General features: G+C 54.2%; 2 protein-coding genes and 1 non-coding gene across 5 annotated transcripts in view; all 3 read left to right on the top strand.

Moving 5' to 3' along the window:
• SPG7 (SPG7 matrix AAA peptidase subunit, paraplegin) overlaps window positions 1–10,144 on the top strand; it is a 51,477-nt gene extending 41,333 nt beyond the window's left edge. Inside the window, exons 13-17 of one of the 3 annotated variants that reach the window (XM_032156160.2) lie at window positions 3,009–3,124; window positions 5,360–5,516; window positions 6,177–6,343; window positions 6,874–6,951; window positions 9,262–10,144. In XM_032156160.2, the coding sequence (XP_032012051.1) occupies window positions 3,009–3,124; window positions 5,360–5,516; window positions 6,177–6,343; window positions 6,874–6,951; window positions 9,262–9,468 (725 nt within the window). In that variant the 3' untranslated portion in view covers window positions 9,469–10,144. The other 2 variants (XM_032156164.2, XM_032156162.2) reach the window with 2 other exon arrangements.
• Window positions 10,145–13,277: 3,133 nt separating this feature from the next.
• RPL13 (ribosomal protein L13) lies at window positions 13,278–15,756 on the top strand. The gene is made up of 6 exons (XM_032156159.2): window positions 13,278–13,398; window positions 13,624–13,747; window positions 13,911–14,052; window positions 14,266–14,439; window positions 15,016–15,072; window positions 15,563–15,756. The coding sequence occupies exons 2-6, from the start codon at window positions 13,644–13,646 to the stop codon at window positions 15,719–15,721; spliced, it is 636 nt and encodes a 211-aa protein (XP_032012050.1). The 5' UTR covers window positions 13,278–13,398; window positions 13,624–13,643; the 3' UTR covers window positions 15,722–15,756.
• LOC116472077 (small nucleolar RNA MBII-202) lies at window positions 14,118–14,201 on the top strand. Its single transcript, XR_004248986.1, has one exon. It is a non-coding gene; the product is annotated as a small nucleolar RNA MBII-202 (small nucleolar RNA).
• Window positions 15,757–16,962: the final 1,206 nt, after the last annotated feature.

The raw sequence follows: 16,962 nt of genomic DNA, 5'->3' as shown, positions 1-16,962 counted from the left end.
GTGACGGGTGACAGGTAGGCTGGCTGCCTCTGACTGCCATTCCGTGGTTGCTCAGTGTGGGGTCTGCGACGTCTGTGAGGAGAGCAGGACCAAACTGGGAATCGGAGCTGCTGGAGGTTTCCATAGCTGTGATGGCAACACCCAGATGTGATCAGTCATCTCATGGAATGGAGTTCAGACCTGCACTGAGACAGGTTGAACGTTTGAAAAGGGAGGTGGTTCTCGCCCCAGGTGTTTGAGGAGCACGAGCCTCCCTTGCGAGCTATCCCTGCAAGAATTGAGTTCCTCACCCTCAATTCGAGTGAATTCCTAGCACAAACTCGCCTCTCGCAGGTCCCCAGGGCTTCAGCTTGGCAAAGCGGTGGGTCCCTGCAGAGGAGTGGGGCCAGCTGCTGTGCCAGACACTGCAAAACACACCTGGCTTCTCTCAGACAACCCCGTGGGTCGAGAGGACTGGCGCTGCCTGTGTCTGACTGAAATTTATTTTTGTGTAACCATTTACTTTTATGTGGAAATTGATAAGCTTTTGATAATCGTAGCAAAGCAGGAAGGACTGAGTGGGAACTACAGGCCAGTTGAAAGAAAATACAGCCAGGGCAGGGTGTGGTGGTTCATGCGTGTAAGCCCAACTCTTCGGGAGACTGAGGCAGGAGGATGGCTTAAGCCCACGAGGTTGAGGCTACATTGAGCCGTGATCACACCGCTGCAGTTCAGCCTAGGCAACAGAGCAAGGCCCCCGACTCCAGGAGAAAAAAGGAAAATACTAACAGGACGCCATATCACATGTGTGATGCACCGAGTGGATCCTCTGTTCATCTGTAGTGTGGACAGCCCGAGTCTTGAGAGCCCCCAGCTAAACCAGAGTCCAGTGCCTGGCAGTTGGCAGTCCTGCACTCAAGGGAGATGAAGGTTATCCTGCACCCTTCAAGGGATGCGTCTTTGACCCGGTGGACAGCTTAATGTCCATTGTAAGTCCATGAGTCCCTCCAGGAAACTTGCTCACACTGGCAGACGCCCCGTGGTTCGTGTCTGATTCGCGTCCAGATTATGCCTGCCTGACCATCGCTCTGGTGCTGGGAGCTTGCCCTGTGTCCCCCACATCCCCAAGAAAACCCAGCCTGGGCAGCCCCTGATCCTTCCTTGTGGAAGGTGCAAATTCAGTCCCCACCGCAGTAGGAAACATGTTCAAAGACTTACTACTCAGAGATCCTCGGCAGGGAGGGCGCCGGGAGTGGGGAGGGCCATCCTCCGTCCCCAGATCCCACAAGGCAGAAGTGAAGGGTCAGGCAGAGAAGAGAGTGTGTGGCAACGGGCCGTACGCAGAGGGAATGGGGAGTGGTCACTGCAGGTTCAGGAGCAAATGCCTGAATGGTCTGATTAAAGGAAGTGCAGGGAGCGCGGGGAGCCCAGGCTCCCGGGTAGGAGAGACGCCCCTAAGTGCTCATCTCTGGCCAGTGACATGGGCAGTTGAGGGTGGTGTCCTCCCGGTGCCCAGGCTGCGGGCTTGGCTGTGCCGTCCTTGTTGAACTGAGCTTGTCCCTCCTGGTGTCGATGGCCTGCCAGCGGTTGTCCATACTAGAACACTCGTTTGTTTTCAGGTAAAGCCTGTGTTGTAAGCCGTGTGGTCTTGTGCCTTTATACATAATCCTGTAGCCAGCTCTAGTTGAAGTGATTCATTGGCCACAGCCCGTGTGTCTTAGGATTTCAAGCCTTGCAGTAAAGTGGTGGTGGAAGGTTCCAGTAGCATGACATACTTGAGTGCTCAGGACCACGAGCTGATTCAAGTTGTACAAAATGGAAACTTACAGATGTGTGGAAAATCTGAGACAGGAAATGAAGCCTCACCAGTAAGCTGAACAGGGGAAATTTAATGCAAACATTTGTCCCTGGCTGGGCACTGTGGCTCATGCCTGTAATCCCAGCACTTTGGGGGCTGAGGCAGGAGGATTGCTTGAGGCCAGGAGTTTGAGACCAGCCTGGGCAATACGGCAAGACCCCATCTCTTAAAAAAAAAAAAAAGGAAAAGAAAAGAATAAAGAGTGTTAGCCAGGCATGGTGGTGGAGCACACCTCTGGTCTCAGCTACTCAGGAGGCTGGGGCAGGAGGATTGCTTGAACCTGGGAGGTTGAAGCGACAGTGAGCCGTGATCGCGCCACTGCCCTCCAGCCTGGGCAACAGAGTGAGACCCTGTCACTGACAGAAAAAATGCCTTGTCCCTGAAGCAAAAGGCTTTTGAAGGGCTGAGCAGAAGCCATAAGGATCCAGAAAGTGATGGGGATGGAGCTGCCCCTCCAGGTCTGAGGGGAGAGGGAAAGTAGGCAGGAAGCCCGTAACTCAGAGGAGACCTCTGCCCGTCCTGCCAGGAGGAAAGTCAAAAGCTGCTGTTCTGTGACCCCTGCCCCGGCCCTGCGGTGCCCCCCAACCATGGGGCAGGAGGAGAGACTGCTCAGAGGGTTGCACTTGTTCCTAAAAGCAGCAGGAGCAACATTTATAAAAGAAGAAAGCACGACCTCCTTCAACAGCTCTTTGACCTGAAGAGTGTCATTTTGAGTTGAGGCGTCCAGAGCCACGGCTGCAGCTACAAGAGGGAGATGTGCAGAGAGGGCCTTGCTTTGACCACACGGGGCAGGAGCAGGGCCCAGCCAGGGAGAGGCCAGGGCCTAAGCTCACATCCGCTGGCATTCTTTTTTGTTTGTTTGTTTTTTGAGACAGAGTCTCACCCTGTCGCCCAGCCTGGAGTGCAGTGGCATGATCTTGGCTCACTGTAACCTCCGTCTTCCGGGTTCAAGTGATTCTCCTGCCTCAGCCTCCCGAGTAGCTGGGACTACAGGTGCCCACCATCACACCCAGCTAATTTTTGTATTTTTAGTAGAGACGGGGTTTCACCATATTGGTCAGGCTGGTCTCGAAATCCTGTCCTGAGGTGATCGGCCCGCCTCGGCCTCCCAAAGCGCTGGGATGACAGGCGTGAGCCACCGTGCCCGACTCACACCCCGGCATTCTTTCAGGGACTGCCAAAAAGAGCAAGATCCTGTCCAAGGAAGAACAGAAAGTGGTTGCGTTTCATGAGTCGGGCCACGCCCTGGTGGGCTGGATGCTGGAGCACACGGAGGCCGTGATGAAGGTGGGTCTTGGCAGGTGCCTGTGTCTGTAGCTGACTGGGGAGTCCCGCCTGTGTCTGTACGTCATGTGAGAGGAAAGCCTGCCACTGTCATGATCCATGGAGCAGGGTGGGAGGCGACTGATGGGCGGGAACTCGAACATGGGAGGCAGGAGTGGGCTGTGTCACGTCAGAGCATGGTGCTGCTATTGGGGTGACTCCTGGAAGGTTACACCATGCAGTGGGGTTTCGCTGCCTTTGCCTGTCCACCCCAAATGACTCCTAACATTGGAAAGAAGTAAGTTGAGTGTACATTTAAAAAATACTACTCTAGCCTGGGCATGGTGGATCACCTGAGGTCAGGAGTTCAAGACCAGCCTGGCCAACACGGCAAAACTGTCTCTACCACAAACAAACAAAAAACTACTCTTGTAGGCAGCTGTGAACTCGATGGACGTTTATTCTCACCAAATGGTGATGTTACAGCTTCTCTAAGACGTGGCTCCACCACCGGGAGTCCGAGTGCTGCCAAGAGGAGGTCTGTACTTGGAACGCAGGTGCCGTCTTTACAGTGGAGCCCCAGGGACCCGTGCAGGTTTGAGGCTCCCCTGGGAAGGCAGCTGTGCTGTGTTCCTACCTCGGTTCGCTGCAAAAAATGCATGTGGTGTAGCAGTTGCCAGCTTGGTTTGTCAGTGCTGGTCGCTGTGGTCCTTTCTCAGGAGTGAGTTGTAGCAAAGTTGGGTGTTAATCGGAGAGCATCCTGCCCATCCCAGGCTCTCAGCAGGGCTGAGGCAGCGTTTGGGGACCAGATCCGTGCTGCTCCTTGGTGATGTGCACCACAGTCATGGGACCAGAGCCAGGCCCACTGTGGGGCGAGTGGACACTGAAAAACTCAGCAGTGAACACAACGTTTTAACACAGTAATGTCAAGAAATCAAAATTAATGCAGAGACTTTGGGAGGCCAAGGCGGGCGGATCACTTGAGGTCAGGAGTTCGAGACCAGCCTGGCCAACATGATGTAACCCCATCTCTACCAAAAATACAAAAAATTAGCTGGGCGTGGTGGTGCATACCTGTAACCCTAGCCACTGGACAGGCAGAGGCACAAGAATCGCTTGAACCCGGGAGGCAGAGTCTGCAGTGAGCCAAGACTGTGACACTGTACTCCAGCCTGGGCGACAAAGCAAGATTCTCAAAGGGAAAAAAAAAAGAATTTTTACTGTATTTGATGGGCAGAAGTCAGACAGTCACAATGAAAAGGTGAGTCTCCTTCCCAAGGCTCAGTGTCCTGCCAGGAAAAGGTTGTGAATTGGCTCTTATGGTTTTGGTCATTAATGCGATCATCACTGCAGCTGTTATTTAGAGCCTTTTTTTTGTTTTGAGACAGGGTCTCCCTGTCTGTCGCCCAGACCGGAGTCCAGTGGTGCAATCACAGCTCACTGCAGCCTCGATCTCCCGGGCTCACACGATCCTCCTACCTCAGCCTCCTGCATAGCTTGGACTACAGGCATGCCCCACCGGTGGCCCGGGTAATTTTTGTTTTTTTTGTAGCGAAGGAGTCTTGTTATGTTGCCCAGGCTAGTCTCGAACTCCTGGGCTCATGCAATCTGCCCACCTCTAACTCCCAAAGTACTGAGATCACAGATGTGAGCCACCCCGCCCGGCCTGGTTTTAGATTTTAAATTAAGCGTCCTCTCGGGATTCTCAGAGCACTTGGATGTGGCCATCTTGCTGCCACAATTCTCAGAAACAGCAGCTGGGCCAGCAAAGGACCTGCTCCTGCCCTGTCTCCCTCCGTCTCCCACTCAGCGGTTCCGTGTTGTTGGGTTAGCACGTTGCCCCGCACCCACCTCCTTGCACACTTGATGTGGGGGTGTGGGGGAGCAGCAGAGGTGAGGACAGCCTCTGCTCCCTCAGTATCCTGGGGTTCTCAGTGCTCTGAACCCTCAGTAGCAGTCGCTGGTGCGAGGGGTCAGCGCAGCGGCCATCGGGCGTGTAACTTGTCCTTCACCTCTCAGCTGTCTTCTACGGGCCTTGTCGTCTTGACTCCCTGCCTGCCTGGTCATGTATGAGAAGACGCTTCCCGGCAGTGTATGAACAGGCACCTGTGGTGGGAACCTGCTGTCTCTGTGCTAGAGTGTTGGGGTCCTCTGTTGTTGTAAAAGATGCTGCAGATGATGGAGACGTCTTAGTCCCACACCTTCCTCCTCAAAGCCCACCTCCTGCCTACTGACCTAGGCCATCTTGACCTTGTGCAGGTCTCCATAGCCCCTCGGACAAACGCCGCCCTGGGCTTTGCTCAGATGCTCCCCAGAGACCAGCACCTCTTCACCAAGGAGCAGCTGTTTGAGCGGATGTGCATGGCCCTGGGGGGGCGGGCCTCGGAAGCGCTGTCCTTCAACAAAGTCACTTCCGGTGAGGAGCAGCGGCGTGGGCCCTGGAGGTTTCAGAGTGCTTTTCCTTGGATGATTCCTTCTGTTCCAGTGCATGCCACGGGGGTGAATCTGGTGTAGACATAGTTTTGAATTTATTAAGTATTTTGTAAAAGATAAATTGTGGTCGTAGGAGATTTGGAGCTAAGCAAGACTTTTTAGATAACTTAATTGGACAAAAACTTAACCTATATGCCAACTCTAAACACATTTAATTGGTTAATTATTGGTAATGGCTACAAGAAACGCAATAAAATTGAAGCAGCTTCACTGTTCTGAAGCTGTTACTGCACTGGGATATCCAGGGAGCTGCAGGAGGGTCCCAGGGGCCCCTGGGCTCCAGGTCCGTGGGTTTGCGTCGCATAGGCCTGGGCTTGTGCTGGAGAACTGCCATGCAGTGAGCTCCAATATACCCCCAGATTCTAGATTTCCAAATAAAAGAGCATTTCTGAAAGTTTTAAGACTCTCTTAAGGAACAATGGCGAGGTGCCAACGTCCTCACTGTCCAGCTAACGGTGGGTCCTCGGGAGGGAGGGGATGGGGAGGCGGTGCTGCCTCACGGCTCTGACCGGGACGCCTGGGGCCCAGCGCTGCTGTGCACCTGCAGTGCTGAGGATCCCTCTGTCTTGACCCCACCCTCCAGGGGCACAGGACGACCTGAGGAAGGTCACCCGCATTGCCTACTCCATGGTGAAGCAGTTTGGGATGGCACCTGGCATCGGGCCCATCTCCTTCCCTGAGGCACAGGAGGGACTCATGGGCATCGGGCGGCGCCCCTTCAGCCAAGGCCTGCAGCAGATGATGGACCATGTGAGTCGGCTCTGCCCACACCGCTGCCCTCCGTGCTCCCCGGGAAGGGAGTCCCTGGGTCTGCCACACAACGGCCACCCACGGCCACCGCAGCTGAGCTCAGCTGCAGGCCCCACCTGGGTTTCTTCCTTCTGGGCTCTGCTGTAGTTCCCACCTGTGGAGTATTTTTTTCTCAAATGAGGACATAGATGCTCGTAATGAAATTATAGATGTGAATCTGGGAAGAATATCAAATAAATACACTGAGCAATAGACCAGGGCCCACATGGCCTTCAGACTGGGCCAGGAAGGGCTGGTGTGTGCCTGTGAGGCAGCTGTGGGTGAGTGTGGGTGGGTGGGCTGGCATGCGGAGCCCTCCTTTTCCGGCAGTGGTCACGGGGGCAGGAGACCACCTGTTGGCTGAGGAGTCCTGTTCCTCCTGGGAAGCAAAAGGCCGTGTTCCCAGTCCGGCATTTCTTTTCTATGCTTTTGCTTTGGTGCTGGAGCCAGGCGGCCAGCCTTGCCCCTGACACAGTTCCCTCCACTCACAGGAAGCAAGACTGCTGGTGGCCAAGGCCTACAGACACACCGAGAAGGTGCTGCAGGACAACCTGGACAAGCTGCAGGCGGTGAGGCCCTGGCCAGGCATGGGGGCTACGGCGTCGCACAGCGTCCATACAGCACCCACGGTCCCCACCCCTCTCGTGAAGTATTTCCAAGGCACACAGAGTACAGAGAACACTCTGGCCAATGTGAATTCTACCCAGCTCAACTGAAACTTACATGTTCCATACTTTTTATCATGAACTCGTCAAGTGTGTTCCCCCAAGGTAGAAAGAAGGCTGCCAAAAAGTCTCCTGTGCCTATTCCGGCCATTAGCAATTACCAATGTTTTGTCAGTTTTGTTTAATCTTTTTCCAAGTCTTACACTTTTTTCTTGAACATTTTTTTAAAATAAAGTTTTAATTTTAGAGTAGGATTTTTTTTTTTTTTTTTTTTTTTTTTTTTTTTGAGACAAAGTCTTCCTCTGTCGCCCAGGCTGGAATGCAATGGCGACATCTTGGCTCACTGCAACCTCCGCCTCTCGGGTTCCATCGATTCTCCTGCCTCAGCCTCCTGAGTAGCTGGGACTGCAGGCACATACCAACACACCTGGCTAATTTTTTTTTTTTTCGGGAGGCTAGAGTGCAGTGGCGCAATCTCAGCTTACTGCCACCTCCACCTCCCCAGTTCAAGCATTCTCCTGTCTCAGCCTCCCAAGTGGCTGGGATTACAGGCACGCATCACCATGCCGAGCTAATGTTTGTATTTTTAGTAGAGGTGGGGTTTTACCACGTTGGCCAGGCTGGTCTTGAACTCCTGACCTCAGGTGATCCACCTGCCTCGGCCTCCCCAAGTGTTGGGATTACAGGCATGAGCCACAGCCCCGCACTGATTATAGTGTTAGATGTAGAAAAGTTGCAGGTGCGGTGCAGAGAGCTCCCTGCCACCCTGCCTCGCTCCCCGTGGAGGCCCCCATGGGGCAGTCCTCCCACCTGCCCCCGCCGACCCGCGGTGATGGGTCCCACGTGATTCAGACGTGCTCAGTCTCCGCAGTGTCCTTTCCGGTCCTGGGAGTCCCTGTGGCGTTTGATCGCCCGTCTCCTTAGGCTCCTCTGGGGTGACAGTTCCTCAGACCTCCCTTGTTTTGAGGGCTTTGGCAGTTTTGAGGATTGGTCTCATGTTTTGTAGGACGTTCCTCAGTTGGGATTGTCTCATGTGTTTCTCACAGTGGGCAGAGCTGGAGTGAACGTTTGTGTCCCTGGGTTTTGGTAACTGCTGCTTAGAACTCAGGAGAGGTGCACGACTCTTTGTCCCATGTTGTGAACACAGGTAGGCAGTGGATGGGCAGTTGTTTCTTCAGCGTCCCCTTGTGTCTCTCAGGCGAGCACTGTGTGTCACGTGGGGATTGTGTTTGGGGCCCTCAGAGTGTTGTCCCCAACCAGCAGCAGCAGCTTCTGGGCAGGTGTGGGCAGTGCCGTCCCCGGCTGAAGCAGGCCTGCCTGTGGACACGTGCTCCTCACGGTTGACAAAGCAGCTCTGCAGAGTTCAGGTGCACCACAGTGGGAGCCACAACAGGGCAAAGCTGCAGGGGAGGCTTCTCACTGGCTGAGGAGTGGCGTGTCTGCCCCGTGTGTGAACTGTCAGCCACTCAGACACTCAGTGGGTTGCAGAACTTAGTAAAATCTCATACCAGCCCTAGAGAGGAAGTGTTTGTCTCTTGCAATACAGCCACAGGTAAATCACCCTAGCTTCAGGGGTTACCATTTTCTTTAGAAAATCTGGAAGAGTGAGGAAAGGAGCAGGCAATTAACAACAACAAAAAAATCTGGAAGAGTTCTGCCTTCACAGAAACCAGTGAAATGTGGCTGTGGCAGTGTTTTCTGTGGTCGGGCCAGGCCACCTCAGAGGCCACCCCAGAGGCAGGGCCACCGGCACAGGACAGTCGGCATCTCAAGTGTTTTCCAGGATCCCACCTAGAGTGGCAGAAATTCACTTCCCCAAGTTGAGAGGTCCCAGCTCACACAACTGCGCCTCAGATTCCTTCTCCCAGTGTTGCTGTCCTCAGTCAGGAGGGTTCAGCGTTTTACCCGTCTGCTTCCCTGTAGACACGCACGCCTTGTTTCGTGAAAGAAATTGCAGTTGCCAAAAATAAGCCAAGATTTTGAATGGAAGTAGAAAAATTAATGAGGCTGGCCGCCGGAAAATCACTTATGAGGTTGAGATGGGGGTGATTCTTCTTTCGGAGCTGCCTCCGTGCCTCCGCCTCCCTGGGAAAGTGGCCTGTCCCGGGTGTCCTGCACACAGACAGGCCCTGACGCCCCTCGCCACCTCCCCAGGACATAGAGATGCTCTGTCTGCCCTGGGGACTCACACACTGCTCTGCCTGTTCTTTCTAGCTGGCAAACGCCCTTCTGGAAAAGGAAGTGATAAACTATGAGGACATTGAGGCTCTCATTGGCCCGCCGCCCCATGGGCCGAAGAAAATGATCGCGCCGCAGAGGTGGATCGACGCCCAGAGGGAGAAACAGGACTTGGGAGAGGAGGAGACCGAAGAGACCCAGCAGCCCCCACTCGGAGGCGAAGAGCCGACTTGGCCCAAGTAGTTGGGACGTGTTGGTCGCACGTGCGGGTGGTCCGGGAAGTGAGGGCTCACTCGGCCACCGTGAGTTGCTTTTCAGCGGAGGTTTGCCCTTCCTCTCGCGGCCCTCAGTAGTCCCTGCACAGCGACTTCTGAGATCTGTTTATTGATTACCCTTTTCGTGATTTTAAGTTTCTCTGCAGAAACTACTGACGGAGTCTTGTGTTTGTGAGTCGTTTCCCCTATGGGGAAGGTTATCAGTGCTTTCCCGAGTGAGCATGGAACACCTCGAGTTCCCAGGGTTATAGACAGTCATTCCCAGTGTGGCTGAGGCCACCCAGAGGCAGCAGAGCATTCAGACTCCGAACAGACCCCTGTTCATGCCGATGCTTGCATGGCCGCCCCGGTTCCTGTGGCTCCCTCGGAATGCTAAGAGGATCGGACATGAAAGGACCCTGTGAGCCGATTGTCGTATCTCCAGCGGCCCTGTCATCCAGCTCACTCATCAATGGGGCCACAGTCAGGCCCAGGCACTGGGCTCCAGAGGACTCAACACTGCCCCCTGCTGCCATGTGGGCTGGTGCAAGTTGAGGACTTCTTGCTGCTCTAGTCACGCTTGCAGTGTTGGGGATGCCTTGGTTTTTACTACTCTGAGAATTGTTGAGATACTTTACTAATAAACTCTGTGGTTGGAAAATCTACATTTGCATTGTCTGGCCAGCTCTAACGCAGAGGAGTTGGTGGGCTTGCCCTGGATCATAGGGTCTTGTAGTTTCAGTTTATAGTTTGAGTAATGCAGGGACTAAGTGACAAACTCCTTCTGTAGGAATCTGGGGCCTGGACCCTGTAGGGATAGAAGATGACCCAGGACGCCCTGGCCCTGTGTTCCGGGGCATGCGGCTCCCATTCCGGCCCCCTTGCTTCCGCCCTCCCTGTGGTGCAGTGACATGAGTGGATTGTCCTGTTGCTGCTACAACGCTGAAACGCCGGCGGAGCAGTAAGGAGGCAGCCACAGGTGCAGTCATACACCCGAGGGTGGCCTCTCTGAGAGACGCCTTGACCTTTGCCCCAGTTGTCCAAATCCAAAGACCAGCACATAGTTGGGAGGGTTTTAGCTGGTGTAGCCAAGGGTAGTGTCCTCGGTAATTTTTTTTTTGCTGTTGTGTTGGTTTTTGACAGAGTCTTGCTCTGTTGCCCAGGCTAGAGTGCAGTGGCGCCATCTCGGCTCACTGCAGCCTCGATCTTCTGGGCTCAAGCAATCCTCCTGACTCAGCCTCCCAAGTAGCTGGGACCACAGGCACGCACCATTATGCTTGACTAATTTTTGTATTTTTTGTGGAGACAGGGCTAGACTGGAATTTCTGAGTTCAAGTGATCCTCCTGCCTTGGCCTCCCAATGTGTTGGGATTACAGGTGTGAGCCACTGTGCCAAGCCTTTTGTGAAATCATTTCATTATTTTTTAATAATTTTTTTTTGGAGATGGAATCTAGCTCTGTAGTCCAGGCTGGAGTGCAGTGGCACGATCTTGGGTCACTGCAACCTCTGCCTCCCTGGTTCACGCCATTCTCCTGCCTCAGCCTCCCAAGTAGCTGGGACCACAGGCGCCTGCCACCACACCCAGCTAATTTTTTCTATTTTTAGTAGAGTCTGGGTTTCACCATGTTAGCCAGGATGGTCTCAATCTCCTGACCTCATGATCCGCCCACCGTGGCCTCCCAAAGTACTGGCATTACAGGTGTGAGCCACCACGTCCAGCTCTAAATTTTTCATTTTTGAGATGGAAGCTTAACTCTTGTCACCCAGGCTGGAGTGCAGTGGCACAGTCTCAACTCACTGTAACCTCTGCTGCCTGGGTTCAAGTGATTCCCCTTAAACTTGTACTGTCTTAGTCTCTGGAGTAGCTAGGATTACAGGTGTACACCACCACACATGGCTAATTTTTGTATTTTTAGTAGAGACGGGATTTCGCCATGTTGGCTAGGCTGGTCTCGAATGCCTGACCTCAGGTGATCCACCCACCTCGTCCTCCCGAAGTGCTGGGATTTACAGGCATGAGCCACTGTGCCTGGCCTGTGAAATTCTTCGTTTTTTTTTTTTTTTTTTTTTGGATACTGAGTCTCGCTCTGTTGCCCAGGCTAGAGTGCAGTGATGCGATCTTGGCTCACTGCAACCTCTGCCTCCCCAGTTCAAGCAATTCTGGTGACTCAGCCTCCTGAGTAGCTAGGATTACAGGCATGCGCCACCACGCCCAGCTTTTTTGTATTTTTAGTAGAGACAGGGTTTCACCATGTTACCAGGCTGATCTCAAACTCTTTTTTTTTTTTTTTTTTTTTTTTTTGAGACAGAGTCTGGCTGCTGTCGCCCAGGCTGGAGTGCAGTGGCGCGATCTCGGCTCACTGCAAGCTCCGCCTCCCGGGTTCACGCCAGTCTCCTGCCTCAGCCTCTCCGAGTAGCTGGGACTACAGGCGCCCGCCACCACGCCCGGCTAATTTTTTTGTAATTTTAGTAGAGACAGGGTTTCACCGTGGTCTCGATCTCCTGACCTCGTGATCCGCCCACCTCGGCCTCCCGAAGTGCTGGGATTACAAGCGTGAGCCACCGCGCCCGGCCGATCTCAAACTCTTGACCTCAGGTGATCCACCCACCTCAGACTCCCAAAGTGCTGGGACTGTGAAATTCTTAAAATGTGGATTAAGTTGGCCTGGCACAGTGGCTCACACGCCTGTAATCCCAGCACTTTGGGAGGCCGAGGCGGGTGGATCACGAGGTCAGGAGATCGAGACCATCCTGGCTAACAGTGAAACGCCGTCTGTACTAAAAATACAAAATATTAGCCGGGCGTGGTGGTGGGTGCCTATAGTCCCAGCTACTTGGGAGGCTGAGGCAGGAGAATGGCGTGAACCCGGGAGGCGGAGCTTGCAGTGAGTCGAGATGGTGGCCACTGCACTCCAGCCTGGGTGACAGAGCGAGACTCCGTCTCAAAAAAAAAAAAAAATGTGGATTAAGTTTTACCAGGAGAAGCGTGGTGATTGGATGAGGGTAGGGAAGAAAGAGGGTTATTGGGATTTAAAGGTTTCCAGGTAGCAGTAAGACGGATGGTGCCTTCACAGACTTGTACTAGAGAATAAGAGCTGGCTTTTTGTTCATGCTTTTCTTTGTGAAGGGAGGCAGTAGGCACAGCGGGTCAGTGTGTGACATTTTCAGTCCCCTGACCTTAGAGAAGTCACCTAATCCTGGGCCAAGGGAAAGCGACAGAGGCCAACAGTAACTCCATCTGTCTACCAAAATACCAAAAATTAGCAGGGCGTGGCGGCGGGCGCCTGGAATCCCAGCTACTCGGGAGGCTGAGGCAGGGGAATTGCTTGAACCCGGGACGCGGAGGTTGCAGTGGGCCGAGATCGCGCCATTGCACTCCAGCCTGGGCGACGGAGCGAGACTCTGTCTCCAAAAAAAAAAAAGCATAAATGTTCTAAATGCATGGGAGGAGAATAAACGCTGGAACGACGAGGACGAAGACCTCAGGTTGCGCAAACTCGGATGTCATTGTGCTACAAACGTGTCTCACAGATGTGAACAAACTTAGAATTCGCAGGGCGTCGCCTGTTCGCCGTCAGCCCAGATGCTGGACTTGCGCGCGTTAGCCCGCAAGACGGGACTCGGCCGCGGCCCGCGCAGCGGCTGAAGCGCCGGGGCAGTAACGGCGGACGTCAAGGAAGTCTGGCCGCCGGTTACGCAGGGCCCAGGAATCACGGCTGCCCCGCCGCATTCTCAGCGGCAACATGTCTGCGAGGAGGGCCCTAGGGCTGCCGGGAGAGCCGCGGCGACGTCAGTTCCTCCTTTCCGGACTCTGATTGGTCAGAGCGCCCGGCGCTTCTGGTTGGCCGGCCCTGCTATCATCCCAGGGTGCATTGCGGTACCGCTTCCTTTCCGCTCGGCTGTTTTCCTGCGCGGGAGGTGAGCGAGACTGGGTCCCGGCCTTTGGGTTCATCCAGCGCCATCGGCCTGGCGCTGCAGTCAACGCGGGAATGGATGGGCCGCTTCTTCTTCGCAGACAGCGTTCGGCCGCGGCCTGGGCTCTAGGCGCGGCCGGACGGCCCATTCTGGAGGGTTCGGGGCGGAGGCCCGGGGGGTGCGCGCGCCCGGGGCCCGGCCTCTCACTCGCTCCCCCCTCGTCCGCAGCCGCAGGGCAGTAGGCAGCCATGGCGCCCAGCCGGAATGGCATGGTCTTGAAGCCCCACTTCCACAAGGACTGGCAGCGGCGCGTGGCCACGTGGTTCAACCAGCCGGCCCGGAAGATCCGCAGGTGAGCCCTGCGCTCGGGGCTGCCCCTGGGGCTCGTGCCCGCGGCTGCGCCTTGGTTTGGGGGTGGCCGATGCCAGGGCGGGGGGCGCTGTCTGCCGCCGTCGCGGAGCGCTTGCCTGGCGGCCTTGGGCAAGGGTGACCGCCGCTGCGCTTCTCTCCACCAGGCGCAAGGCCCGGCAAGCCAAGGCGCGCCGCATCGCCCCGCGCCCCGCGTCGGGGCCCATCCGGCCCATCGTGCGCTGCCCCACGGTTCGGTACCACACGAAGGTGCGCGCCGGCCGCGGCTTCAGCCTGGAGGAGCTCAGGGTGAGTAGTGGCAGCGCTGCGGTGTCAGGAAGGCCCCCAAGTCCCCTCTGTTGGCCTCAGTCGCGTGATGACATTCTCCGGAATCGCTGTACGGCCTTGATGAAAGCACGTTTGAACCCTTTTCCATCTGATTCCTGAGGCTTTTCATCCAGGCAGGCCTCGGGGCTGGAGAAAGCCCGGCCCTGCCTCCATCTCTCTCTGGTTCTGAGGCAGGTGGCCGGCATTCACAAGAAGGTGGCCCGGACCATCGGCATTTCTGTGGATCCGAGGAGGCGGAACAAGTCCACGGAATCCCTGCAGGCCAACGTGCAGCGGCTGAAGGAGTACCGCTCCAAACTCATCCTCTTCCCCAGGAAGCCCTCGGCCCCCAAGAAGGGAGACAGTTCGGTGAGTACACGGCTCTCTGGCCGTCCTGGCGCGCAGGGACAGTGAGGCTTGTTTCCTTTATCAGTGACACCCGTCTGTGGGTATTGCTGTGGTGAGAAGAACCAAAACATTGTGGATGATGAGCTAAGCGGGACTGCTAAGGTTCACCTGTGCTTTTCAGCAGAGATAACCTTAATGGTCATGGCAACGGCTGTGTGACTTGGAGCCAGCTTTTTCCATTGACATCATTGCTCTCTCTAACATGCTTCATATTCCAAAATATTTTAGAAAGACCTTGTAGGATAAGGTTGATAAAGAGTCCATTGTATACATTTCTGGGTAGTTGAATTAGGGAGCAGTTTTCTCTGCCCTGACCGTGGTTCACAGGTAGATAACTGTCTGATGCGTGTTCTGTCAACTCAGTAAGATAGTCACCTAACTAGTAAGAACTGCTCTTAATACTGGGGTCACAAAGTATGTTGTAGAAAAGGCTCAGACGCTGGTCCTGAACATGGGATCCCCAGGGGGAAGTTTGGGGCCAGGTGAGGGTGGAGTCCTTGCGGCCAAACCCACTTAACTCTTCTCATTCCCCAACAGGCTGAAGAACTGAAACTGGCCACCCAGCTGACAGGACCGGTCATGCCCATCCGGAATGTAAGTGGACACTTGCTCAAATCCAGGCTTTAGACAAGATCAGTGGGTGAACACGTGGGTATCTGAGATGGGGATCAGGCTTAAGAAAGTTAATAGTGGCAGTTGTGGGTGTCGAGGTTTGCGGAAAGGAACATTTCTTCTTAGTTTTTACTTCTTGCAACCACGAAGCCATACATTGGGAAATGTTTTTGTTTGTTTTGTGTGCTTTTTTGGAAGGAGTTTCTCTGTGTTGCTTACGTTGGTTTTGAATTTCTGGATTTACAGGACTGAGCCGCCATGTCCAGCTCAGGGAGGGTTTTCCTTTCTTTTTTTTTTTTTTTTTTTTTTTAAATCCCTGGGAAGGCGATTGACTCAGGGTTGCTTTTCAGCTGTGCTTAGGGCAGCAAACCTGCCCCCCAACCTCCGGGAGGTCCTCCTGGTTCTGCTGACGCTTGGTTGTTCCCTTGGCCGTTGGTGCATGTGGGTTTAACAACCTGTGTTTCTCTTCTAGGTCTATAAGAAGGAGAAAGCTCGAGTCATCACTGAGGGGGAGAAGAATTTCAAAGCCTTCGCTAGTCTCCGCATGGCCCGTGCCAACGCCCGGCTTTTCGGCATACGGGCAAAAAGAGCCAAGGAAGCCGCAGAACAGGATGTTGAAAAGAAAAAATAAAGCCTTCCTGGGGACTTGGAATCAGTCAGCAGTCATGCTGGGTCTGCACGTGGTGTGTTTCGTGGGAACAACTGGGCCTGGGATGGGGCTTCGCGGCTGTGACTTCCTGGCACGGGATTTCGGGCTTTCTTGAAAGACAGTCCAAGCCCTGGATAATGCGTTGCTTTCTGTGTTAAAGCACTGTTGGTGTTTGGTTAGTGACTGATGTGAAATGGTTTTCTTCTGGGGAGGTTACAGATTGACCCTTCCCTTCACCGGGCTTCTTCACGCAGACACCAAGGTATTAGATGGCCCTGCCAAGTGTCGGCCTTTCCTGTTAAACTAAAACTTTTTTTTTTTTTTTTTGAGACAGAGTCTTGCTCTGTCACCCATGCTGGAGTGCAGTGGCGGAATCTCGGCTCGACTTCAGCAGAGTGGACTTGTGTTTTTTCTTTTTAAAGAGGCAAGGTTGGGCTGGTGCTCACACCTGTAATCCCAGCACTTTGGGATTGGCTCAGGAGTTCAAGACCAGCCTGGCCAACATGTCAAAACTACTAAAAATAAAAAATCAGCCATGCTTGGTGCTGCGCACTTATAGTTGCAGCTCCTGGGAGGCTGAGGTTAGGGATCACTTGAACCCAGGAGGCAGAGGTTGCAGTGAGCCAAGATCACGCTACTGCACTCTAGCCTGGGCAACAGTGAGACTGTCTCAAAAAAAAAAAATAATAAAAGAGATAGGGTATTTGGCACCCAGGCTGGAGTACAGTGCCACAATCATGGCTCACTGCAGCCTTGAACTCATGGCCTCAAGCAGTCGTTCCTCAGCCTCCCAAGTAGAGGGGTTTATAGGCACGAGACCCTGCACCCAACCTAGAGTTGCCTTTTTTTAAGCAAAGTAGTTTCTAGTTAATGTAGCATCTTGGACTTTGGGGCGTCACTCTGAAGCCTGTTGTGCCCTGTAACCATGGTCCTCTTGCTCTGATTGACCCTTGCCTTCACTGGGCTTCTTCACACAGACACCAAGGTATTAGATGGCCCTGCCAAGTGTCGGCCTTTCCTGTTAAACTAAAACTTATTTTTTTTTTTTTTTTGAGACCGAGTCTCGCTCTGTCACCCAGGCTGGAGTGCAGTGGTGCGATCTCAGCTCACTGCCAGCTCTGCCTTCCGGGCTCACACCATTCTCCTGCCTCAGCCTCTCCGAGTAGCTGGGACTAGAGGCACCCACCACCACTCCCGGCTAATTTTTTGTATTTTTAGTAGAG

Source organism: Hylobates moloch, unplaced genomic scaffold (assembly GCF_009828535.3).
Source record: "Hylobates moloch isolate HMO894 unplaced genomic scaffold, HMol_V3 SCAFFOLD_6, whole genome shotgun sequence".
Taxonomy (NCBI): Eukaryota; Metazoa; Chordata; class Mammalia; order Primates; family Hylobatidae; genus Hylobates; species Hylobates moloch.
The sequence above is the reverse complement of the archived record's forward strand: the minus strand, read 5'-3'. Positions and strand labels throughout refer to the sequence as shown.